Source organism: Cetorhinus maximus, chromosome 10, assembly GCF_964194155.1.
Source record: "Cetorhinus maximus chromosome 10, sCetMax3.hap1.1, whole genome shotgun sequence".
Classification (NCBI taxonomy): Eukaryota; Metazoa; Chordata; class Chondrichthyes; order Lamniformes; family Cetorhinidae; genus Cetorhinus; species Cetorhinus maximus.
In genome coordinates this window covers 134,117,884-134,145,672 of record NC_135888.1, presented here as the reverse complement: position 1 = coordinate 134,145,672, position 27,789 = coordinate 134,117,884, and the positions used below count along the sequence as shown (strand labels likewise).

The 27,789-nt window shown below is 42.1% G+C and overlaps 1 protein-coding gene across 2 annotated transcripts in view; it reads right to left on the bottom strand.

Annotated features, from left to right (window-relative positions):
- Positions 1–1,465: 1,465 nt before the first annotated feature.
- hars (histidyl-tRNA synthetase) overlaps positions 1,466–27,789 on the bottom strand; it is a 33,465-nt gene continuing 7,141 nt past the window's right edge. Inside the window, exons 2-14 of one of the 2 annotated variants that reach the window (XM_078551195.1) lie at positions 26,610–26,961; positions 23,089–23,178; positions 22,331–22,450; positions 20,935–21,030; positions 19,477–19,602; positions 17,717–17,824; positions 13,100–13,198; positions 10,248–10,341; positions 9,341–9,468; positions 7,047–7,307; positions 5,276–5,392; positions 3,684–3,830; positions 1,466–1,854 (exon numbers count right to left, since the gene is read on the bottom strand). In XM_078551195.1, the coding sequence (XP_078407321.1) occupies positions 1,795–1,854; positions 3,684–3,830; positions 5,276–5,392; positions 7,047–7,307; positions 9,341–9,468; positions 10,248–10,341; positions 13,100–13,198; positions 17,717–17,824; positions 19,477–19,602; positions 20,935–21,030; positions 22,331–22,450; positions 23,089–23,178; positions 26,610–26,777 (1,614 nt within the window). In that variant the 5' untranslated portion in view covers positions 26,778–26,961 and the 3' untranslated portion in view covers positions 1,466–1,794. The remainder of the gene's footprint in view (positions 1,855–3,683; positions 3,831–5,275; positions 5,393–7,046; positions 7,308–9,340; positions 9,469–10,247; positions 10,342–13,099; positions 13,199–17,716; positions 17,825–19,476; positions 19,603–20,934; positions 21,031–22,330; positions 22,451–23,088; positions 23,179–26,609; positions 26,962–27,789) is intronic. The other variant, XM_078551196.1, reaches the window with a different exon arrangement.

Below are 27,789 nucleotides of genomic sequence, written 5' to 3'. Positions count from 1 at the left end.
CTGGACTCAACATTGAGTTCAACAATTTTAGATCATAACCTCCGCCTCCATTTGGTATATCTTTTTTTTGCCTAGCTTCTCTTATTTCCTTGTGTTCGTTAAGCAGCTAACATGCTATTCTCATCTCCAGAGACATCTTTTGTGATACATAGTATGAGACAAGAGGATGATTAATGCTCTAGTTTGCCAAATCAGCTCATCAGTTAAGTGTTGGTTTTGGTACCTCTCGAGTTCGGGAGTCATTAATAATGCAAATGGGACCCTGGGTTTTGGTTTCTTTATTTGTCCCATGAGTGTCTTTTCTGGCCTTGCAGCACAAAACTTGCCCCATAAACTCTCATACCCACCACCCCATCATAGACCTTCCCTTTTGTTCTTCTTCTGAATCTCTTGCCTTTCAGTTGCTAAAAACCTGTTACATTTCTAACTTTACACAGTTCTGAAGGTCACAGACCTGAAACTGGTTCCACCCTCCACAGATGCTGTCAGACTTGCTGAGTGTTTGCAGCATTTTGTTTTCATTTCAGATTTCCAGCATCCGCAGTGCTTTGCTTTTGTGTATGTAAGGCCACAGCTCTTTAGGAATTATTCACAAGATTCCAATCCTTTGCATTCTATGTTCATTTTTCATTCATGTTATATAATCATCACAGGGGAATACCCGAATATACAAATTTGCTATTCATAAAATAACCTTATGCCTGTGGTTCTCAAACTGAGGTCCGTGGACCACTGCAGATCCACAGAGACTTTTCTATGGGATCAGCATTGCAGGGTAGTCCACACAGCTGGGCGATGTGGTAAAAAGCGGGTAATTGGCAGCCGGAGGTATGTTGTGTTCTTGTTGCTCTAATCCTACTGCGCCCTCCCCCCGTCCCCCCAGCTCCATCTCTCCTGCACTTGCCTTGCTGTGCTTCCCCGGTGTTCCTGCTCTCCTCGGGATAGCCAGACTCCATGAGAAGCAGACACAGCCATCTCACTGACATCTGGAAGTAAATACTTCTTAAAAGCAACATTAAAGCACTCTTTAGATGCAACACTTTCATATTATGAGAATTTAGTAAGAATTATAAAGTAGATTGGGGCAGTAGGACTAGAGAAACAGGAGAACGGAGCACACCACTGGCTGCCGCTGTGACCTCCAATTCATTTGAAAAGAGGATCTGATCCCAAAAAATGTTTGAAAATCACGGCTTTATACCACTGGCAGACATTGTGTGCGTATACATGACTAATATGGGGAACGAGGTACAGTTGGACCAAAATGGTTATAACTAGATAAGCAAGTGTAGGAATGGTAATAGGAAATCACGTTTTATTCCCGTTTGTTCTGATGGAACAGTGATCAAAAAGTGATTAGAAAGACTTTCAGAACAGCCAGGGTTTATTTGCAGTGTGAGTTTCTACATGTTCTTAACTGGTTAAGAGGGTGCTCAAAAACTTTGAGTCAATAAACAGACAGCAATTTTGCCAGTATGCCTTTTTATTGATTTGGCTGGGCCAGCAAATTCTAGCCCCCTGCCTTTGTAAAAGACAGGTGTTCTCCTCAAACATAATCAAGACGGTACATACATTCATTCATCCCAATTTTAAAGTCCAATTAGGGTATGAAGTGTCCTTTCAGCCGCATACTGTGAGCAGATCAGGGAGTTTCTCGTTCACAGTGCTCATTAACAAGCAGTAGTCAAGGTTAATGATGGAGCATGGTATCCCGCAGTAGTGTCCAATGTGTAGAAGTGATTCTAAGACATGCCTTAAAGAAACGCAGACGTTATACACATCTTCCTGAAGGCATTAGGACCGACACGTTCTCTTCTCAATTTCTTCTATGAGATTTGCTCTTGCAACATCAACCTGCAAAAGATAACACAAAAAAAAATTCACAGTTTTTTTCAAAGCACATAGGATAAATTTACAAAGGATTTTTGAAACATCATAAATTTATTCACCAAACCTTTAATGCACGGTAAAACCTGTAAATTACGGATAACTGGGAGCCTGACAGCAGCAAGTTCCCTCTAAGCTGCGCAGCTATTTAGAACTTTACCATGCAGGGAACAAACATGCTGTACAAAAGGAGCAGTCCCTTTAAGATATGCACGTGTGCAGCCGTGTGGCAATCTTCTGGAAACTGCCTGGTGCAGACGTCCACTCGCAGCCAGAAATGAGTGAAAACCTTGGGCACCAGGTGACCTTATTTTCGAAATGGTCATGGTACTTACCATATTGTATTCACTATAAACATTTTCAGTCGAATGATGAGTTTAATTACGCAGCATCCACAATGATAGGGAAACCACTCTATCCCTGGGATGGAGCCATGCAAAGATAGAACAGTTTCTCTGCCACTGTGTAAAGAGCTTCCCATTCCACGATCTTACTGAATCACGAAGCAGGCTCAAGAGGCTACATAGCCTGGCAGTAGGAGAGACAGTGGTGTAGTGGTAATGTCGCTAGGCTAGTAATCAGACAGGGTTAAACAGGCTAATGTTCTGGAAACGTGTTCAAATCTCACCATGGCAGCTGGTGGAATTTGAATTCAATCGATAAATCTGGAAGTGAAAGCTAGTCTCAGTAATAGTGATCATTAAACTATCTTCAATTGTCGTAAAAACCCGTCTGGTTCATTAATGTCCTTTAGGGCTGTCCTACAGGTGACTCCAGACCCACAGCAATGTGGCTGACATGTCTCATGAGAAGAATAAGGAAACAAAAAGCCGACTCCTGCTCCTATATTTTTTTATTCATTTACTGAATGTTGGCGTCGCTGGCTAGGCCAGTATCAATTGCCCATCCCAATTTCCCTTTAGAAGATGGTGATGAGCTGCCTTCCTAAACCGCTGCAGTCCACGTGGTGTAGGTACACCCAGAGTGCTGTTAGGAAGGGCGTTCCAGAATTTTGACCCCACGACAGTGAAGGAACAGCGATATATTTCCAAGTCAGGACGGTGGGTGGCTTGGAAGGTCTCTTCCAGGTGGTGGGTTCCCATCTATCTGCTGCCCTTGTTCTTCTAGATGGTAGTGGTCGTGGGTTTGGAAGGTGCTGCTTAAGGGGCCTTGGTGAGTTTCTGTAATGCAACTTGGAGATGGTACATACTGCCGCCACTGTTCATCAGTGGTGGAGGGATTGAATGTTTATGGAAGGGGTGCCAATCCTGGAACTTCCTTCTTAACAGCATTGTGGGTGTATCTACACTACACGGACTGCAGCAGTTCAAGAAGGCAGCTCACCACCACCTTCTCAAGGGCAACTAAGGATAGGCAATAAATGTTGGCCTAGCCAGCAAAGCCCAAATCCCCTGAATGAATGAAAAAAAATCAAGCGGGCTACTTTGTCCTCGATAGTGTCAAGCTCCTTATGTTATGGTCTATAAAACCCGCTGTGCTTCACACTGATCTGCGTGTCCTGTGTTTTAAGTTGCAAAAGGATCCAATGAAGTGCATTGTGCATTGACGGCTGTGTGCAATTTGTAATTTGTGAATGTCTGTGGTTGCTGAGTGCCTCTTGTATATTTTATCTTGCAAATTATTTGTGTTTTTTCACAAGGGTCCATTATCTGGGAGTGTTTGTTTATAAAGGTTCAACTCTCTCAAAGGGTTTTAAACACTGAGCCTTAGGGAAGCAGCTACGAATTTTCTTTTTTCCCCACATAAACACAACTTGTAATTAATAAATAACTAACCTCCTCTCTCGTAGAAACAACTCGAAGTTTGACAACTCCTTCTTTTAGTTCCTGCTCTCCAATTATAGCCACCAGGGGAATTCCTGTCTCCTCACAGTATTGGAGCTGGTTCAGGAGCTTTGGGTTCTTCTTGTAGGTGATTTCCGCCTGTAGAATTGCACAAGAAAAATTCCACCACCGTAAATAACATGGAATGGGTTAACAACACTTTTAAGAGGCTGCTGCAAGTTGGCATTGTCAACAGGTTTGATGGAGTCATTTCAGTACCGGCTTAGTAGAGGCATGAAACGTTGAGATTCAAATGATATCTGATCACGGCTTAAATTACTTTCACCACCATGGCTGGCATTTTGTTGACCGATTCCAATTTCTCACCACTTACAACAGAATCCCATTTCCTAGCAGAATGCAATAAGTCCATAAGACATAGGAGCAGAAATTAGGCCATTCGGCCCATCGAGTCTGCTCCGCCATTCAATCATGGCTGATAAGTTTCTCAACCCCATTCTCCCGCCTTCTCCCCGTAACCTTTGATCCCCTTACCAATCAAGAACCTATCTATCTCGGTCTTAAATACACTCAATGACCTGGCCTCCACAGCCTTCTGTGGCAATGAATTCCATAGATTCACCAATAATCACATATGTAATAAGCTTGCGTTGACCTGCTGCATGAGAAAAACTGGTGCCCTATTAAATGTTTATTTACCTCCTCACTACCTCTCCCCACGCCAAAGATTCCGATCCTCACTGACAAATAGTTCCACAGGCACTCAGAACCTTCTGCAAGCGGCATTCATGTTCTACACAGAGAATGTTAGTGAGCTATTCAAAATGGTGGAGGTGAGGGGTGGGGAGGGAATGGAACGCTCCTCACAGCTAGACGTAATCCTATTTTCAACTAATATTAATTTGTATGTTCACAACACCATCACAACCACAGTTTCTGGGGGTTCAGAGAGGGAATCCAGATTGCGATTTTTCACCCTTCAAATACAGGTCAGCACTGTATTTTCAAGGGAATGATTATCAAATCATTTTAAGTAAATGCACAGTGCTTCTTCAACAAAAATCTTTATGTCCACCCTCACTCAAACTAAATCTAAAACTAAAGAATCTCACAGCCATTCGGCCCATCGTGCCTGTGCTGGCTCTTTGAAAAAGTTATCCAACCTAGTTCCAGGCTCCAGCTTTTTCTCCATAACCCTGCAAATTGGTTCTCTTCAAATACACATCCAATTTCCTTCTGAAAGTTCCTATGGAATCTGATTCTACCACCCTTTCAGATAATGCCTTCCAGATCACAACAACCCTCTTGCAAAATATTTCTCCATCATTTCCCCTTCAGTTCTTTTGCCAATTATTTTAAATCAATGACCACCGTGGTTACTGACCCATGTGCCAAAGGGAACAATTTCCCTGGTTTGCTATATCAAAACCCCTAATAATTTTGAACACCTCTATTCGGTCTTCCCTTAACCTTCTCTGCTCTGAAGAGAACAATCTCAGATTCTCCAATCTCTCCACTTAACTGAAGTTCCTCACTCCCTTACTTGCTATGTAATACTGTAGACATTACAGCATGACACAAACCTTAATTCCAGATTTCCAGAGCTCTGCCACCAATTTCATCCTCTCTTCCAGAAGCTTCTTCTGCGCCGTGGCAACAAGAACCTGTGTCTCTGTCGTACGAATTTTCTGATCTGAGGCCTGGCAAAACCGAAAAAAAATCAGCAAAAAAAAGATTCTCGGGATATACCCTGAACATACAGGCCATAGTACAGCAGGAGAACAAGCACTGCTGTTTCAGAAAGAAGGACTGATAGGGAACTTAATTGCTGAGGCAAGCCAGAAAGACCCACATAGATACAACAGCGGGGTTTACAGAATCTGTTACAGGAGGCGATTCAGCCCTTTGTGTCTGCACCAGCTTTTTGAATGAGCTTTGCAATTAGTCCCCTCGCCTGTGTTCTTTCCCCATATCCATGTTCTGCACGTTCTTTTCATTTACACATTAAGAATGTAATGTTCTCCCTTAGTGCTGTTGGTGGCATGCACACTCGTCAGCGCACAAGTGAAATTCAGGCACGCATTGCCCACACTTGCATAACATTTACCCAGCTCCCGATGTGCACTGCCATAGCATGAGGCTACCTTGAGCAACGCCCAAGTTGAAAAACTGCCCCAATACCACTCAATGTTCCACTGGAGCTCACTGAATGCAGCCAAATTCATAAAAATGGATAGCTGCCCACTGAAAATCCAAGCTCCAGGACTATGTGCTGAGGGACACACTAAAGCTTGGGGGAGTAAAAGTGCAATGAGCACAGGCCACTGTCTATGACTTTTCAACCATAGTACACTGAAGGGCTGGAAACTGGGTAAACCCCCTCGGGCTGTATGTTTGACATGTAATGAATCATGTAAATATTAACTGTGGTTGTAAATGTAGTGAGTAACACAGAGTAATGGGAGAAACTGATTTGGTTTGTGCCTTTTATAATGTCAACTTTGAAAGGTCATGTAATGAACTTTTATAACATTTTATAAATAAAATGTATTTTTAGAAAAAAAATCTTTAAGGTAAAGCAGTTGAAAGCTTCCTCAGGATGAGAGCATTGCTGGCTTATCATCCATCCTGTTTCCCAGATTTGAGATAACCAAGTGACTTTCTAAGCCACTTTTGAGTTAACCACATTGATGTGGGACTGCAGTCACATAGACCGGACTGGATAGGAATGACAGGTTTCCTTCCTAAACAGTCAATGTTCTAGTTATTTACTAATAACAATCCAATAGCCCAGATTTAAAAAAAAAACCTGCATTCAAATTCTGAAACTGCCGTGATGGGATTTCATCTGATGTTTTCTAGATTATTGCAGGACTCTCGATTACTAGTACACTGACATAACCACTGCATCATGGATGGGGATGAAAAGGGGAAACATGTTTGCAAAGCTAACTAAAACAGAAGGAAAAATGACAAACACTGGTGAACTAATGTCTGCTCTACCATGAGAAATACCATGAGCTAGGCATCAAATGGATCAGACATCAGACTGTCAAACCTAGAATCAATCCGCTGAAATATTTATCTTCCAACTTGTTAATGCTCCAAAACATTGGCTCATACACGACCCACACTTCATTTGAAGCTGCAATTCAATCTAATGTATGAAATTTCTTTTGACAATGGGCACAATGGACTAAAGGAACTCGAGGGAAAACACATGTTGCAACCAATAGCCTTGATTGAAAAGAAGTGTTACAACAGGTGCAAAGAGCCAAAGCAACATTCAATGCTTCTTTTCTTAAATATCTTTTCTCTTTTGCTCTAAGTAACACAAGGAATCAGTTGTGGTACCTCTATTCTCTGTTCCATAATGGAGAATATCCTTTCAATCCCAATGCTGACTCCCACGCACGGCACTTTCCGACCTTTTGGATCGAACATTCCAACGAGGCCATCATACCGCCCTCCAGCAGCCACGCTGCCAACACTAACTGGTTCAGAGTGTTCACTCTGCTGTGCCTGGGTGTCAGCCTGACTCTGGGCCAGCACAGCCTCATAGATGACACCAGTGTAGTAGTCTAACCCTCGAGCTAAACTCAGGTCAAAGAGAACCTGAAAAATAAAACCAATTATTCTCAACACAAAATAAGTCAATGTGAAAAGTGAATGCAAACAATAGCCACTGAAATATTTCTTTTAAACGAGAGCTCCGAGAAATGTTTGAACCTTTCCCTACCAGATCCTAATACTTTTTCTAGAAGGGTGCTAAAGAATTACTTGTGTGTGTTTTCAAAGATCACTAATGGCATTTGTTATGAAACGCAAATACGTACCCTCTGATGCGCCTCGGTCTTCTGCACACGCGCCGGCCGGGAACTGGCCGTACATGTACAGTTGGTATCTTTTTATGTTCTTTAGGCTGGGAACCAGCCCTGTGCACACACGCAGATGAAAAGAAGCAAAACAGCACAAAAAGCTGGTCAGGTGACCAGGAACCAGAGCACCATTAGGAGGTAGGTGTCCCAGGGAGCAGAACACAGGGAGGGGGACAGGAAGAAGGTCCCAAATGAAAGAGTGGGACAGAAAGAGGTCCCAGACGACAGTCTCTGACAAAGGACAAGTTCTTCAAACGTGGGGATTGAAAATCCTCATGAGAAAGACAGAGTTTCAGTGAGGCTGGTTGGCTCACAGTGTGACGAACTTCTGGGTGGGTTGTTGAGGAATCCAAGGAATCTGTCTAGGTCACATGGGTCATTTACTTTGGACTGTGGTGTGTCTGACCACGGTTCGCCTGTCAACTCATATACCGTATATTCACCTTGAATATCAGAGTATAGGGAAGATACTGCAAATTGTTTTATCTTTCTGAATGCGTATGTGTCTGTAAAGATATAGCTGGGGTGAAAGAATAGTGAATATTTGAATCATTTTCTTCTATTTGTATTGAGATCTTTCCAACCTTTTTGTATGATTATATGGTAATATAGTTCATTTTTCTTGTTTAATAAATGTTTTATTCTGTGGTAAAAGTTCATCAACAGACTCCTGTGAACTTGTTCAGTAACCTTCCACCACAGTTTCAAAAAAAAAGTTAGGATCTATCAAGCCAGGTTTCACTCTGGGATCTGACTTGTCCAGTGCTAACATCAGCTGGGATCGTAACACATTGTTCACTGTGAATTACTGCTTTAGGAGCAATAGGAGTATCAAAAAAGTGTGAGGAAGAAGGTGCTACAGGAAGTAAGTGGGATGTTTACAGGAAGTGTGCGCTATTATCAAGACTTATATGTTAACAAAGATTACCGAGCAACCATCACTCCATTTCTACCCTCACTTTAAAATGGCTACGGAAAATGAAAGGTGACAATTGGCTTTGATGTAAATTCTATAAACACACAAACTGAACCTTCCTTTAATGCTTTTTATTTCACTTGCTGTAAACAAGAATTTGAGAGCTGAACTGTGAATTCATGAGAATAAAAATATATTAGTGCCATCGCGCCCACTCCTTCCAGGGAACAATGTACAGTTTGCACCATGAGTAGTAGGGCTGCCAACTCTCCAGTTTTGTCCTGGAGTCTCCAGGAATTGAAGATCAATCTCCAGGACACTGCTGTGTGCAGCTCTGGAGAAAAATCATTGGAGCATTAAAAAAAGGATTTCTTTTTTGACGTTTTCTTTCAATATTTCTCTTTACAAGATATGAAGATATTGAAAATGGGAAAAAAGGCTGTTTGGCTGACAGTCATACATCATCCAAATGGGTAATGAGTCTTTATGCTTTCCTATTGGTGTAGGAATGTAATGCATCACAAGGATGGATCCGTTGACCAATAATAGCTGAAGCGTAGGGGCAAGTCATGTGATAAAGCCTCCAGGAATACATTTAATCACAGTTGAGGTGCACATGAGGTGCACTCTCGAGTTCACACAAATTATATATATCCTTTGGGGTAGAGAAAATGATTACATTTCACCCAACTATCAACAGACTTGATTAAAAAATTCTATATTAGGAATGCCCTAACTGGTTACATTCCACAAATGACATTACCACAATCGCAGTAAAACTGGGACCAGAAGTGTTGCCCAGAGCATGTGATTATATTAGAAAACTCTGTAAATCATGTAGCTGAGCTGCTTACCCTCTCTTCAACACCAAAGAGTGTCAGATACACAAAGAGCTGCTTCATGTCATTCAGGCCTTCCATAGCCACCTTGTTCTGGGACAGTTTGGCATCCTGTATCAGCTTGTCAATCAACTCTGTCCTACCTGCAAAAGATACTGAATTATTCTCTATACTTCATGAAGGAGTAAGTAGCAACATGGATACATGAAAAATAACCACTTCTAATCGATGGTTTACATCATTTAATCAAAATTACTTAACCGGTTGAAAAAGTGGCACACAGTTGTATTTTAAATCTTTGCACAGTTAGGCTGCATTCACACTGTGATCTAAGTTTTCTGTACCACTTTGAATGGGGCACATCTCCTGCCTGCATTGAAAATGTCCCCCACCAAATCGCAGTCATACTTCTTACCCTGGCAGCAAACTGGAGTACATGACAGCAAGCATGCAAGCCAGCAGCACACAGACAGACACTTTTTCTTCATTCAACCGAGTTTATGCTTAGGGCATACACATAGCCTCTCCTCCCTGAGCTCTTCCAACATTAGGGCCAACATTCCATCCTCATTCCATGCAACACCACCAAACAAACAGTCTGGTCAGTTATCTCCTCTTATCATTTGTGACACCTTGCAGTGTGTAAAATGGCCACTGCACGTGCCTAAACAATAGTGCCAACTCTTAAAAAAGGAATTAATTGGCTGAAGCATTCTGATATCCTGAGAACATGAACAATCCTTTAAATGTAAGTTTGTTCCACATTCCTTGTCTTTTTTATATCTTTATATCTTCTTTACAAAAAGATTTTTAAAAAGAAGCATTGTGCAACAGCATCTAAAAGACACTTAGCATGAGTCAATTAAAGTTGAGACAGCTTTGATGACACAAATCAGAAGCACTTTTTTTAAAGAAAGCATACCGTTAAGCTGAACATATTCTCCAATCTTGTCAGCGGTCTCGGGTGCAAGCCCCTTTTCTGCAACCATCTCATTCTTCACGTCTTCCCATGGCATCTACAAGTACATGAGTCATGAAATGAATGAATCCACATAAACCTGATAGTGACCAGCACAGGAGTGTATCTGCAGGACTGTTAAAGAAATGGAGCAATGTGATAATGTAATATAATATAAAAATAATATAAAATATATATACGTAACAAAACCATTATTTTGTGTACTGAATTATTGTCTGGTGCTAATTAAAAAGATGGATAAGCATTAAAAAAAAATCAATGGGAGCGATCAGAAAACACTGGCTCAACACTTAACTCAGCTAAGGTAGACAGGGAGTGTAGCATCACCATTAATTTCAAGAAAAAAATAAAAATTATCTCATCTGGTTAGTAGGGCAATGGTCAAGTTTATAGAAATCATGCCAGGAATGAACACAATTCACAAACAAACTCGAATAGTGACTCAGTTAAAAGCACCCTGTGGTATTGTACTGAGCTGGTTGTGTAGGTCAGGAGGATCTGATCTGTACTCTGTGCTGACTTTAGCTAGGATCGTGCTGGGGCCATGACAGTTGGCAATGTTTCTTGGGGTCACAATGGAAGACGGGAACAAAATTAACCGGCCTACCCTACATCCGAATCCTATCCAATAACCATTGAGGACTCAGTTATTTATGACACACGAAGAAGCCATTTAATCCATCAAGCCTATGCTATTCATACAAAGGACATTAGGTGGAGACAGGATCATTTCCAACAGCGAATGGCCTAGAGCTTGTTGCCAAAACAACGGCCACTTGGGTGAGGTGTTGGTACCCTAGGGGTGATACCCCAGCGTGAGTCACCACCTTTGGAAAGGGGATATAAAGAATTGAAAGAAAATACAAAAACTACCATGATCAGTACCAAAGTTTAAATCTGAATTAAGTAATCATGTTTTCGAAGAATGGATTTAATTGACAAGCACAGAGTATGTGAGATGCAATATTAGCATGCTGCTTGAAAGGTACTCCACTTCAAATGCACACAAACTTTTCCTACAATACAAGCAGTTCAGAAGGTCAGTTCAATTTGGGCAGGTTAATCTGCATAGAAATGCTGTTGTGAGTTAACAGGTAAACAGAAATAAGGAAAGATAAGGAGCCGTCTGCATCTTGCAGTACGCTTATCTGACCATTAAGATCAAGAGAATAATGACCTAGGGTACTTAAAGTGCTTGGGGTGCCTTTCACCCAGATCAGGTGATGCTAAAATGTTTGAAGTAAATAACAAATAAACCCTAGAGGGAAAATGTCGATCTCGTTCAATTCAATTTAAAAACATTTCCCCGAAACTTGGGAAAAATTCTAACTGGGATGGCCAGCTGTTCCATTATCTTCATTCTTGCTACTGAAGCATATGTATAAATGAACAGTCACAGTTTAGGAGGCTGTTTCTAATTATCATCATCACTAAGCAGTATTTTGAAATAACACCTCAAGAAACTGCAACTGAACAAGCACTCTCTCTCCCTTTGCGGGCTTGGAGAAAAATATCACCAAGATTTTTTACAAAAATCAGCCAATATTCACTCTAAATTTCTTCACTCATTTCAAATGCACAGTACTTTTACTTATTTTTACATGGCCACACAATTGCAATATCTCAAAGTGGACAACAGGAGCAGCTGCTTGGTCACACCCGTGCAGAGCTGAGAGGGAAGGAATACTGTGGGTAGCTATACTAAGTATTACCAGTTTCAAAAAGGTCAGCCTGTGCCCTAAGCAGACAGAAAAGACTTTTGCAAACTGTAGATACTGGAAATCTGAAATAAAAACAGAAAATGTTGGAAACACTCAGGCCAGGTAGCACCCGTGGAGAGAGAAACCGTGTTAACGGGTGAGATTTTAACTCATTCAAACCCACCTACTTGCACAGGGTTTAAATCGGCCCCAACGTCTCAGGTCGAGAAAAAATCTCTAAGTCGTTGCCAAAGAAATGTTCAGCCAATTGCTAATTGCCACAATACTTGCTCTACAAATTGATCTGTTGTCAGAATAAAGAGGTGCTATTGGTGTGTTATGTTTCAACTAATTATAACAAGCATAGTGCACGTATATTGCATTATACACTGTTAAGCTGACAATTGTCTTGTTGTGAGAAGTATTAGGGTTTTCTTCTGCTGAAGGGTCATGAGGACTCGAAACGTCAACTCTTTTCTTCTCCGCCGATGCTGCCAGACCTGCTGAGTTTTTCCAGGTAATTCTGTTTTTGTTTAGGGTTTTCTTCTTCCCTCTTTTAAATTACAATGGTTCCTTGCTGAGGTGTGGATCCATGGAACAAGCACCAATTCATCCAAGCGTTTTCAATGGTGTGTGCTGGCAGACCATTGAACTGGGAGCAGGGCAACTGAGCCAGATACTCTCCTCACCTAAAGTCCACACCCATACACGCAACTCTCAGACATCTTCCAGCAGCTCATTGGGTTATCAGCAGCAGGAAATGGAACCCTGGCTAGTTTTCACTTGCCTAACCCCAGGGGACGTTGAGGACAATTGCAGCCACTCCAAATGAGCTTGTACAAAAACACAGCTGACAAAAGGTCACTGACTTATTCTATGTTTTTCTCACCGTAGATGCTGCCTGACCTGCTGAATATGCCCAATATTTTCTGTTTTGAAGTTATATTGATTTTATCAACTTGAAACTCCTGAAAATAAAAGTTCATAAACCAGTGGTTTTCGACAAGGACTTGGAACAGGCTGTGGAAAATAACGGGCTAGGTTTATACCTATTCTCTACAAAAAGGTAACAAGTCTGGTCTATGAATCCATTACCTTGTCCATTTTATCCACTGCGGAACAGATTGTCCGGAATTTGTCAGCTGGCACTCCGCACACTTCAAACAACCCATCAAGGAGACGTCTGTCATTAACCTGAATTCAGACAAATGGAAATAATTACAAAGTCTTGGCATCAGAATAGATTTTTTGCAGGATACAGTTCCAATCTTTTGAACAAGTCATTGTAATTGGTGTAAAATTGGACCTTCACAGTTCTAATTTTCTGAGAAACCAATGTGAAGGGAAGACACATGGACCAGGGTAAAACCAAGTTTGAAAATAACCCCACTATTTACTGAATTACATTCCTGAGGGTAAGTGGCACAAATTTGGACTACAAATCTCCTGAGGAGTCAGGGCTCACTTCACCAGCCCCTCTGGAGTCAGGAGCATGTTAACAGATGTAAATCCTGTCAGTGAAGCACAAGTCCCATGTCTATTCTGGTCACAGATGTACAGGCAGTAACACATTTGCTTGATTAATGATCTACACAGACCCTGGCCAAGCATCAGGGAGGTTTTGCAGTGAGAATAGAAAGACACAAAAGCCTCAAACAACTGTTCAAATGTCTGTATGCACACCTATTTGTCTGTTCCACGGAATCTGATCTGAAATATAAAAAGGAGAGGCCTTGAGGCAACAGGAGTCCAGCGCACTCCTGAACCACTTCTTGTGTAACATATATGCAGATGAACAGAGGGCCATCAAATTGTAGGATGGGGTGAGCCATAAATTTGTAACCTGTCCCTTGCACCATTTGCAGACAAGAAACAAGTTGGTGTGGAAGACCTGCCCTCTCCTCGACTGGAAATACTTCCAGTCCTTAGACTCCCTTCACAACACAAATAAAATTGGAACATGCGGTGGGGCAGTCAAGTCATAACCCTACACTCTGTAGGAGAGTACAACTGATTTGCTACATCATTCCCCACTTCATTTAATCCTAGATACATTGTGCATTTGATGCTGAAAGGATACTGCATTGTCAAGTGGTTAAATGGTTTTATTTATTCTTGCTGGATAAGGAATTACATTCAAGCTCCTGTTGTGCTTTTTCATGAACTATTCTCAAGCAAGATGACAAATTGGTGGCTCAACACTAGTTCCTAAAGCCTGTTAATGTTTTTGATCTGGCAGTGTTCCAGAAGTGTGACAGTGCAGTTTCACATCTACCAGAGTCAAGAGATTTAGATCTCCTTCACATACCTGGAGTTATTGCTTAGCAATAACCTGCTCACTGATGCCAGTTTGGGTTCCGCCAGGGTCACTCAGCTCCTGAGGTCATTACAGCCTTGGTTCAAACATGGACAAAAGAGCTGAACTCCTGAGGTGAGGTGAGAGTGACTGCCCTTGACATCAATGCCTCATTTGGTCAAGTGTGGCATCAAGGAGCCCTAGCAAAACTGGAGTCAATGGGAATCAAGGGGAAAATTCTCCACTGATTGGAGTCATGCCTAGCACAAAGGAAGATGGTTGCAGTTGTTAGAGGTCAGTCAGCTCAGTTCAGGACATAACTGCAGGAGTTCCTCAGGGTAGAGTCCTTGGCCCAACCATCTTCATCAATGACCTTCCTTCCAAGGTCAGAAGTGGGGATGTTCGCTGATGATTACACAACGTTCAGCACCATTCGTGACTCCTCAGATACTGAGATACCATGTCCAAATGCAGCAAGACCTGGACAATATCCAAACTTGGGCTGATAAGTGGCAAGTAACATTCTCGCCGCACAAGTGTCAGGCAATTACCATCTCCAACAAGAGAAAATCGAACCATCGTCCCTTGATGTTCAATGGCATTGCCATCACTGAATCTCCCACTATCAACTTCCTGAGGGTTACCATTGACTAGAAATTGAATGGACTAACCATATAAATACCGTGGCTACAAGAGCAGGTCAGAAATTAGGAATCCTGTGAGGAGTAACTCACTTCCTGACTCCCCAAAACCTGTCCACCATCTACAAGTCACAAGTCAGGAATGTGATGGAACACTCTCCACTTGCCTGGATGAGTGCAGCTCCCACAACACTGAAGAAGCTTGACACCATCCAGGACAAAGCAGCCCGCTTGACTGGCACCCCATCCACAAACATTCACTCCCGCCACCGCCAACGCACAGTAGCAGCAGTGTGTACTATCTACAAAATGCACTGCAGAAATTCACCAAGGCACCTTCCAAACCCACGACCACTACCATCTAGAAGGACAAGAGCAGCAGATAAATGGGAACACCACCACCTGGAAGTTCCCCTCCAAGTCACTCACCATCCTGACTTGGAAATATATCACCGTTTCTTCACTGTCACTGGGTCAAACTCCTGGAACTCCCTTCCTAATAATACTGTGGGTGTACCTACACCACATGGACTGCAGCAGTTCAAGAAGGCAGCTCACCACTGTCTTCTCAAGGGCAACAAGGGATAGGCAATAAATGCTGGTCCAGCCAGCAAAGCCCACATCCCGTGAATTGATAAAAAAAATTTCATACAGAATTCATATCTGCAGCCACTTAAGCAACATTCCTTTTCAGTCATTAACCATAGGTAAGCAGGACAAAAGTTTCAAAAAACCACTCAGCATTGCTCTTTAAAGCCATAATCCTTCTCAGCATCTGCTATCAAACAAACTCAATTTTAAGTTATTCTTTACACAAGGCCTAAAAATCACAGAATATCTCATCTACCTCAGTCTTTCTATCCGCTTACAACATACACTCTTTCAAACCCAACCTTGCTATCAGTTAACAATTGGCTCTTATAATCAATCTCTCTCCCTCATTTCAACCTTGGTGCAGCCCTGATCTATGGTGCTATGATCTATGTATTTATCCCTTCTGTAATGCAAGCTTTCAGTTTAATGAGCTACACTCTCTTTTAATCAACACACCATGCCCTACAATCTAAAAGATGAAGCCACTCAGATTACTGTCCTTTCCCATATCACTTTCACAAACTCTACTTTGCTAGTGCCCTCTACTGTTTTGTTGCACCCTAAGTCACTTCAATGAACAGAAGCATCAACACATCATTTTGAGGTATAGCTGAAAAAAAGACATTTTTTGTCAAAGCTTTTTATTTTGCACTCGTCAGGACAACGCAAAAAAATACCAATGTCAGGAGAAACAATTCATTTTTGCTGAATGAGAAGAGAGTTCTGATTGGTTGGCAAGTGGACTCTGATTGGTAGCGGTCTTGCCATGAAGAATGTACCAGATGATGGTGACTGACAGTTAACTGCCAAGCATAATTTAAAATTCAAACCAGGCAGCACGACTCTGATTGGTCAAGGCATTGCCCTGGGGAATGAACCAGTGAATGGCTGTCACTTATTTTGTTTAGCTGAAACAGGCGCAATGTGTGTACATGTTCTTTCTGTCTATAAAGAACAGGGTCCTGTGTATTAATGTATGTAGCTTCCAATACACGTAAATGCGCCACACTGCGAGTTTACAAAACTAAAAAGTGTGCAAAATTAGATGTGATTCCGCGATTGAGGATTATTTAGCAAATGTTATCCAATGTGCTAAGAATTACGCTGACAGCCAATTTAAGATTGTCGTCGGATTCACAGTATGCGCATTTACATAACAGCCATTCGCTGATTTATTCCCCAGAGCAATTTCTTTACCAATCAGAGTCCACTTGCCAATCATCAACTGGTGCATTCTCCATGGCAACGCCTCTACCAATCACAGTCCACTTGCCAACCAATTAGCACTCTCTTCTCATACAATATAAATGTGTTTTCTCTGACATTGGTATTTTCTTGCGAATTGTCCTGATGAGTGCAAGACAAAAAGCTTCAACAAAAAGTGTCACTTTTTTCAGCAATACACAAGTTCTGTACTACCAAACGACTTCATCACCTTTGAGTTTATTTTGAGCTCTAAGTTGAGTTATCAGCTTTATTTGGAATGGTATTAATATGAAAAGCACATACAGGACAGCACACCTACACAATGAGTGCACTGAACTGCTTCGACCTTCAAACCACACACTGCTCCTTCAGCAGTGAATATAGATAGTCTTTTTTACAGCATGGCTCTCTCTGCCTCACTCTGGCACATGCTTTCAATATTATTCCTCCATCTCTCAATTTTCTTCCTCTAGGTTCAAACTCATTTTGTGCTCAGTACTCTCTGACAGGGGTTTAACAGTTGTATTTTGTCTTTGATTTGCCTGGAGCTCACTAGGCAATTTAATGCACACTGAAAATGTACATTTGTTTTCAACTACCTTAATTACTTATGAATCTGCAAGACAATCTCAGTCACAAATTGAATTAATTCATAGAAAGGGGTTGTTCGGGTCCCTGACCCAGTGTCTACCTGGCTTAACTAGTGTCTAAAACATGCCCGAAGGTCAAGGAGGAAAATATTTATGACAAGCATCCTAAATCTGTTTGTTCCTCAGCTTTACATGCATATAAAACACATGCAGGTCATCTCACTTCTATCTGCTTTTACATAGTGACATGACCAAGGAATTCATCACATTCATGCCTAGGTTTCTGAATGAGAAAGGATTCAGACTAACATAGTGGCATCCAGCTGTGATATCCCAAACATTTTACTGATCTTCATCTTTAATCTTACTGAAATTTCAATTTTACCTTAATTAGAAACTCTCCCAACTGCAGCTCGCTCAAGATCTCATGGACAATTTTCAGGCATTCAGCATCAGGAATCATTGGATCATACTGGCCAGCAATATCAAAATCCTGAGAAAGGAAATAATTTTAAAAATAGAATTCAAAATGGGACCAGCAGCTTACATACATTTTGCATTGCAACACTGAATACAAACGAAGGAGAAAATACAACTTGGTTTTACAATTTAAAGCATATAAATGGAGCATCTTCACTCCCGGGCTACAGCAAACAAAACTGAACCATATGCATGAGCTGAGTGGGAAACCACATTTTAGGATTAACAATCTACTTTTATATGGAATACCCAAAGTGGACTCTAAACCCAACAGGCTAAAGAAAAAAATCAGACAACTGGACAAAAAATATAGTTCAGATTGAACAGGTCAGAGGCTAAGAGTCCTGTGGCGAATAACAGACTTCCTGACACCCCAAAGCCTGTCCATCATCTACAAGGCACAAGTCAGGAGTGTGATGGAATACTCTCCACTTGCCTGGATGAGTGCAGTTCCAACAACACTCAAGGTCATCGATCCAGGACAAAGCAGCCCGCTTGATTGGCACCCCATCCACAAACATTCACTCCTTCCACCACGGACGCACAGTGGCAGCAGTGTGTACCATCTACAAGATGCACTGCAGGAACTTATCAAGGCTCCTGCGGCAGCACCTTCCAAACGCACTAACTCTACCATCTAGAAGGACAAGGTCAGCAGATACATGGGAACGCCAACACCTGGAAGTTCCTCTCCAAGCCACTCACCATCCTGACTTGGAAATATATTGCTGTTCCTTCACTGTTGCTGGGTCAAAATCCTGGAACTCACTCCCTAACAGCACTGTGGATGTACCTACACCACATGGTCTGCAGTGGTTCAAGAAGGCAGCTCACCACCACCTTGTCAAGGGCAATTAGAAATGGGCAATAAATGTTGGCCTAGCCAGCGATGCCCACATTCCATGAACGAATAAAAAAAAACTACAATTTTATATAGAAGCAAAATAAATCAACAGATAAAGGTCATTACATTCTCTAAACACAAGCAAAAGCTTTTTGAATTCTTTGTCATTCTCAGAATCCCTTCCAATAGTGACTCACTCCCAGGCTCCCTGTCAATATGGATAAACTTTCTCAGAGAACTTCCCACCAATGATGATGCATTCTCAGCGACCCTCAGCCCCTAAGCTCCAAAAGGTAGTATCAGTTACACTGATTAAAATCAGAAAACATTTTTGCATCGACAACATCGAAAACGTACCCGGAAATCATCGAATACAAAGAAACTAATGAGCTTGTGGATTCCCTGGACTCATATCAGAGAACCCCTCCAGTTTGAAAACCTATGTATAGGTCAGTTTACCATAGATAAAGTGGAGCAAGCAGCACTTTTAAATATTACTTCTACATCAGCACAACAAACACACTGGATCCTTATAACGTAAGCTTTCTGCACAATATGAACGCAGCTTTTTGTACGTTTCTTGTTATGGTCATTAATAGTCAGTTATTCCAAAACGATTCCATTTATGCAAGGTAATGGATGGAAAATTGCGAGAACCATATCTAGAATTTCCTGATATCTGTGCACGTAAGGTAAGCATCGGAACTGACAGCTTATTTATAAAATTTACTTGAAAAAATAACATTCAGCGTAGCTTGCAGCGTATAAGCCGACCTCAAGCAGAATGTTTCTCCAAAAGCATCAGCTCAACATATACTCACACACTGATAAAACTCCCTGTAACGGCCCCTGGTCATGGCTGGATTATCTCTTCGGTATACTTTAGCAATGTGATATCTCTTAATGTTGGTAATTTTATTCATAGCTAAATAACGGGCAAAAGGAACCTGAGAAAAGGTCAAGGACAAATACAATAATGATAACAGAATCGGCTGCACAGCTCTACTAGAAATATTATGATAATTTTTATGCTGGAACTAATTACTTTACATCATGCTTCCATTTTAAACTTCTCCCCTTTAAATATCACCCTTCTTCTTGTTTAATGAACCCTGTGATGTGTGTGGAGGTATGGTTCCTTGGCTGACAAGCACCGAGGGAGAAGAAAAAGTGTGTCAAATGTCTACAAATGTTCAAGCTTTTCTTGAAACTGGAACTTTAAAAAATCTGATTCAACTGAAACTTGAACAAGCTGTTGTACATCATCAAATGTTTATGTTTCTCTCGAACCAAACCATTGGCTCCCAAATGCATTTAAAAAAATTACGTTGGTGCTCTGTGTTTAAATTGGTGGGGAATGGGGGAGGTGGGGTGGGGCGAGGGGGACCACACTTTCCGTTTCAAATATTCAGTATCAAGCACGCCCAAAAACATGTCCCAGCCGCAAACTCAGAACAGCTACAACCACTGCACCAATGTCATAATTTTCCACTTTCCACAGAAGAAATCCTGTGCCCACCAAATGAAAGCACCTAATTAGGGGCAGTTTTGTGCTGTGGGCCCACACCGATTAGGAACTTGACTGAGATGACTTCCAGCTCAATTCACTTAGCTCAACAGAAAGAGACTTTCTACCATCTATCAGAGCTGGATTTGAGCCCAGCTCCCAGAGGTGAAAGGCCAGTGTGATAAACCCACAGCATTATCCAGTCTCCTGAACCTACTGCATTATCCAGTCTGCCTCACACAATGCAATTATTCAAATGTTGCATACTTATTGTTGTGTCAGGACTTGCTCAGTTGGGAGCACTCATCCTCTGAGTCACAAATTTCCAGGTTCAAGACCCACTCCAGTGCTTGAGCACGAAAATCAAGGCTGACACTGCAGTACAGTACTGAAGGAGTGCTGCGTGTCGGAGGTGCCATTTTTTGGATGAGACGTTAAACCGAGAGGCCCCATCTGTTTGCTCGGGTGAACATAAAAGATCCTATGGCACTATTTTGAAGGCTTTGAAGGCAGGGGGGGCTGGATGTTCTGTTATCCCTGGTATCCTGGTCAATATCTATCTCTCAATCAATATCACGCATACAGATTATTTGATTATTTCTGTTTTTGGGAGCTTGCTGTGTGCAAATTGGCTGCCAACAGTGACAGTACTTCAAAAGTAATTCATTAGCTGTCAAGCACTTTGAGACATCCAGTGTGGTTGAAAACACTATATAAAAGCATTTTTTTTGCTTTCTTTGTTCGGTTTAGCTCACGGGCAGATCAAGGATACTGTGAGGTCATAACGCAATGACAACAGCTCGCCACCCTGGTCCTTTAAGTCATAGATAAGTTTTGAGTCTTCGCCATATTTTCCAGTCAGGGTTTCCTAAAGAAAAAAAATATTCAACAGGAGATAATTCAAAAAAATATATTTTCAGGAATAATTTATAAGGGTCTTGTGAGTGAAATAAGAATCAATGTAACACTTACTCCACATATATATTATCTTTTGATTAAAAATCCAGTTGATATCCAGCAATGTGCAGCAATTAAATAGGACTTTCCACACTCCCCACTAGCTATATACCCAATTACCTGTACCTGCTTTCAGGGCCGTTCAGTAGAGAAGTATGAATGGTGGCCAATAAAATTCAAACTGTCACAAGTCAAATTCAGGCTCTGTGATAGTAATTCAGTCCTTTAACACTAAAATCAAATGAGGCAACAAAAGAACTATCTGAACTCTCCCAGTTATTTAATAAATATCTCTCTGCTTTGAACCCATTGGCCAACACACAACATGCCATAGGCTGGCAGAAAGAATGAGAGCAGTATTCCCAATTCCCGCTTATGATGCAGTAGTGGTGGAGTATCCCAGGCACACTTTAATTGTGGTGGACAATGTGCTTCTGTTAGCCAACATAACAGCAACGTTACCCAAGTCCACATTGCCCTACTACTACAGTGAAGACAGGTTAAAGGAATAGTCAGCACATAATGCACTGCAAGAAGTGCTATGCTGCACTCAGATTGAAATAAATCTTAACATTGATGACATCAATTTGCAAGAAATACCCAGCAGCACTGAGAGTCGATGGCCCAGTAGCTATGGTAGAGGCTAACAGCTCAAGACCTTATGGTTATAGACTAACAACTCAGCTCAAACTGTACCATGGCTATGTTGTGAAAGTGAAGTCAGAATTCTGTGGGGGCAAAAAAAGTGACCATGAAAAATGCTAGAGATTGTTGTAAAAGCCCAATGAGTGCAGAGAAGAAAATCTACCAGTCCTAATCAGTCTTGCCTACATGAGACTACAGTTCCACTCTTTGCGGTTCAACTTAATGCCCACAACATAGCCAATACATTTTGCCTTGACACTATAGATTTTATGCTTCAGAACTTAGACTGAGAAAAAGTTCGGTGAAGTAGGGGAAAATGCCAATGGTTACAGATCCAGTACTGCTGATCGTAACAACAGGGGTAATTTCAGGTGATGCAGTTGGGACTCAATTCCACAAAAGCCCACTGCATGCTGCAGTTTAGTGTGAATTTTCCCATGATGTGCCAATACTAAAATGCTAAATAACCTTGATGATAGTACTGTTCTGTCAGAGATCCTCCCTATCCTACCCAAATCAAAATAGGAAAATATTCGGGTGTTGCATAGCCCCACTGAGTGCCTTACCTTGAGCTCAAATACTGGTGTGTCAATGGTCTCAGCTCCATGGCGTTTAAAGCAGTTAATGATGGTGTTGAAGACTTTCTCACGGATAGCCATTTGTTTTGGGTTATAGTCCCTGGTTCCCTGTAAAATTGAAAGCTTTACATGAGAGATCATATAGGAGCACTCCCCTCCACTTCAGTGCGACACTGCAATAAAGATATTTTTTAAAAATCACACCCACCATAATGGGATACTCTCAATACATTACAGCGCCCTACTGCCACCGATACAAATACCATCTGTGTTGAAGGCAAAGATGGCAAATAAACCTGGCACAGCCGCCGCAAAGGCGCAATGGGGAAGGGTCGCTGCCTAAGACCTTTCTGCCACAGTGCACCGAGGGACTGGGAACTGTGTAGAGCCCCTCGGGCTGTACAGCTCAAAATGAATGTCTGCAAATGATTGTAATATTCATTGTTTGTATTGATGCACCTCGTGATACATGTTGTAAATGTTGAACCTGATTGTACTTTTGTGATGGTGATTTTGAAATGGTTTGGAACGTTCTTGAAGATATTTTATGAATAAAGTATATTTTTGCAAAAAATAAACCTGGTGTTTTGTCAGCTGGCGTGTTCCCAGCAGCCTCTGTGCAGACAAACACAGTTACTTTAAGACCTATCTGGCTATTGAAAGTGTCCAGCAACATAAACAGTCAGTAGTGGTGCGAAGCACCCATCACTCCCTGAAGCTCTTCTTTACAATTACACTGAACATACCTTGGGTGTTTTGAGGACAAACTGTGGTTTCCCATCATTAGTTCCAAGCTGAGCTTTCAGTTCCAGCAACTTTGCTAATTCTTCTGAAATCTGAATAAAATAATTTTTTAAAAACCATGAATAAAGTCTTCCTTTCGCTCAGTGCACAATTTCATTAAAAAATGCTATCTGCTATTTATCTTGAGTGGACGAAAAGGGTCCTATGGCACTATTTTGAAGAACAGCAGAGGAGCTATCCTCAGTGTCCTGGTCAATGCTGATCCCTCAATCAACAGCACAAAACCCGATTATCCGATCATTCCCATATTGCTGGGAGCTTGTGGTGAGATTGAGAGACTTTGTCAGGAACGTGCAGTGGAAAGGTCAAGGCGTCAGCAGGAATGCACTAACCTCCCAACAACCCATCTACCCAGCCCTTCAAGCACCACCTGCCCCACGTGTGGCAGAGCCTGCAGACTAAGCACTGGACTTATCAGCCATCTCAGAACCTACTGAACCAGAGTGGAAGCGAGTCATCCTCAATCCCAAGGGGCTGCCCAAGAAGGGAGAGAATTTGTGGGAGCTTGTGGTGTGCAAACTGGCTGCCATGTTTCCTGCATTGCAATAGTGACTACACTTCAAAAGTATTTCATGCGCTTGGGGAACGTCTTGAGGTCATGAAAATAGCTACATAATTGGAAGACCTTTTTTGTTTAAAGTCTGTAAATGGGAAGCTGAGAAATAGATCCTGAGGGGACTTGATAGAGTAGATATCGGGAGGATGTTTCCTTTTGTGGGAGACAGTTTAAGAATAAGAGGTCTCCCTTTTAAGATGGAGATGAGAATTTCCTTTCTCTCAGAAGGTTGTTAGTCTGTGGAATTCTCTTCCCCAGAAAGCAGTGGAGGCTGGGTCATTGAATTTATTCAAGGTCGAGTTAGGTAGATTTTTGATAGACAAGTGAGTCAAGGGTTAAAGGGGGGTGTGGGGGGTGGTGCAGACAGAAAAGTGCAGTTGAGGCCACAACCAGATCAGCTATGATCTTATTGAATGGTGGAGCAGGTTCGAAGGGCTGAATGGCCTACTCCTGCTCCTAAGTCCTGTGTCCCTAATTTATTGTAGTTTAACAAAAATAACATTAAAACAGCCTATCAGAACACTCCCAGGCTGGGGCAATATTTTGCAAATTACAGGCATTTCAAAACTACTTATCCCAGTTTAAGTATTTCCAGAATCCAAAATACTAAATGCAATAATGAATGTAAGAGCTGTGCTTACGCTCCATTCCCTGCAGTTTTCCATATTTCCAGCACTTCCCACTCACTTAGAACAATATGATTAAAAGATACGCCAAACCCCACACACAAAATATATCAGCCTAGAACTTCCATTTCCCGGGGTCGTACCCAGGAGGTGCCCCAGGTGATGTGCTGGGGGCCCCCTCAGAAGTCCCCATTCAAGGACTGCACAGGAATTGCTCGGGAAGTTTAAACTTCTAATGGGCAGTTACCTTGCCCTGGATACTCAAATTTAAATTGGAGACGTTGGATGGTTCCAACTCTCTTAACAGGATAGTTATCCAGGAAGAGTTAGAGAGGTTAAACACCCCTTGAACCTTTGGGTAACTATGGCACTGAATCTCACCCTCCACCCCCCTACCCTGACTACACCCACCCACCCCCCCCAACCGCCGGACTACCTTCCCGACCCTCCACTGGGCCCGCACGACTACACTACTCCACCCCCGACAACCCCGCGCCCCCTCCAACTATTCTTGGAACACCCCACTGACTAATCCCCCCACACCTCCGGCTACCCTCCAACTCCCTCCCCTCCCCATCCTGCTGGACTGCCCTCCCAACCATCCCCACCCCAACTCCAATCCCGAGCCCCCCTAGTCCTTCCGACTACCCTCCCAACCACCGGACTACTCTCCCATCCCCTGACTGACCATCTGATACCACCCAACCAATCCTAACCCCATCCCGAACTGACCCTTCCTACCCCCCCTAACCCCTCGCCCACTTACCTTGCACACTCCGTCTTCTCAAAGTGGCTGGGACCGTTAACTTTATGGCAGCTGGAGCTGTGCAAAAGGGGCATGGCGTCACTTCCCCCAATGCTGCTGCCCTGCACTGGAAGGCCTCAGGGATCAGGTATGCTGCAGATTTCTCACTTGGCTGGGGACAGAACGGCAGGTGAGAAACGTACAGCTCCCGACCTGGTAAGTACAAAGGAGGCAATCCGAGTATGATTGCAACTCCTCAGAAGTTCTGGCCTGTAATGTCCCTGCAAGTGGTCAGTATTTCAAAACAGACAGAGTGCAGATATCTGCAGCAGTCAGGTTAGCATATCTCACTGATGCTAGCAGCTGAAAAGCAATATTATCCCTCAATTGTGAAAAAAGGTTTGCGGCTGTCAAGGTACCTTCCTTAAGTGTGAGCATCGATAGCAAGTGTTACTTGATTATCTGACCATGGAGTGGCTGATGAATCATGTAACTTTTAATGCATTCTGTTACAACTTTGAAGTTTCCTTGCACCCCTCGCAAAGAGGAAATTGGTGGCAGATAGAAATGTGAAAAAATTATTTAATTGATCTGATTGTTCCAGTTTGTGGTGCCTCGTGGTGTGTGAATAGCAGCTTCGAAAAAAATGTAGATTGCTCAGTTTCTATTGGCTAGCTACTCATTCCTCATTGGCTAATCAAAAACAGCAAACAAAAAATCCTATTTGGGCTGATTTTGATGTTTCGTCCTGAAGAGGAGAGAGCTCTGAAAGATATGGTCCCTTGTTAGATGTAAGCCTTTTAATTTTACAGATTTTATGTGATGCAAATGTGGCTGATTGCTTCGTGGAAAGAAAACAGACTGGCTTTGGGATATGGAGTTCCCAGCAGTTGCCCTCGGCCTTTCTCCCTCCATTCAGGTCTTCCTTTAACCAAGAAGGCAAATATCCAAAGTCACAGACTTCTCTGCAAAAGCCATCGATGTTGGCTCTTGATCAGATGACAAGGTACGCTTAGCGGAGGGATTCTTTTTTGTAAAGTTACAGTAAACATTAAAATCTCCAAGATACATTCTTGGACAACAATTTCTAGTCTCTATATACTGCATTTTTTTTTATAGTTCTCTATAATCTCCACCAGCACCAGAGGCCTCAGAGATATCTGCGCCCGTCTAACGCCTCTTGAGCATCCTCCATCATTGGTGGCCATGCCTTCGGCTGCCTGGGCCCTGAGCACTGGAATTCCTTCCCTAAACCCCTCTTTTCTCCTTTTAGATGCCCCTTCAAGCCTAACTCTCTGACCACACTTTTGGCCATCTGCCCTAATACCATTTGATGTGGTTCTGGTCAAATTTTGGCTTACAATGTTCCTGTGAAGCATTTTGGGATATTTTATTCTGTTAAAGGCAACATACAAATACATGTAGCTGCTCACATAAGCACTAAAATGTTGGCTACAAAATTAAGTGCTTGACCAGTCGATATACGAGCTAAAAACATTTTCTATATATACAGACCTGTTAAAAAAAGTTACGCACCTGTTCATTAGGCAAAGAGCACATCACCCGTGCAGCCATGTTAGAGTGTCGAGTCCGGTAGCAGAAATATCCAGACCAGTATTTTGCAACGATTGTTCCAAATTTGTTCATTTTGATTTCAAGTTCGGTGCATATGTAGGTAATGTGCACCACAAATCCAATAATCATCAAAGTCCCATTAAGCAATGTTAGCAGTCAAGCCCCATTAAAATCCACCCGTTAAAATTTTCATTCCCGCAGATTCCGTCCAGAGTGCAGAATTCACCAGGTCCAAAAAATATGTCACAAGGGGAAGGAGTTTCCAGATCGATCGTGCATGAAGGAACAGGAGAAAACTGGTCAGCAATTACCACTAAGCCAGTGGTACAGTGTGTGTGGCAGCAAAGCATGGTGGGGAGGAGTAACAATGATAATTAACTCAACTGAACAACAGATTTCAAATCACACAGGTCTGGAAGAACTTTTTGCCAGTCACTGGTCCTTTGTAACTTATAGATGGTTACAGCTCATGTATTATTTTATTAAAATCAAGAACAAAGGCTAAGTTACCTTAAGGTAGTTACCTTAACTACCGTAATAAACATTGCAACCATCACAAATTTGATATCCTAATGGCTTGGTGGTGGGGTACAATCAATTAATCAATTTCAAATATTCCACCTAGATTTTAAGATTAATTATTGACAAGTTTGTAGACACTTGTAATACAAATGTTCCACCCACTTTGGGGCTTTCATATTCCGCGTTCTTCCAGTCCTGTTACAGTTTATAAATTCTCCTTTCATTATCGCTTCTGAACCAACTCCACATGGAGTGGACTCTGAAATTCACGCTCACATTTTCCCACTTTTCTCAACCAATACATACATTATATATGTAAACTCTCTGTAGCTGACAATGTCACATCCAACCTGTCCCAAGGATGCCAGCAATTCAGCAACAAACCCATGTACACATTCCGAACACGGTAATAGCCATCAGTATTGCACAGATCTCAGCGGGGAAGGTTAAGCTGGAGTAAAGAATTTCACGATTTCATTTACGCCAACAACCGATCTTTCCTAAGTAAGAATCAGTTCAAAGGATGTGGACATTCACATTAGCCAGACTATAATAAAACTACACCAATTAAATAGACATTGATCAACTCAACTTATAAAAGCGGGTAATGTTGGGTAGA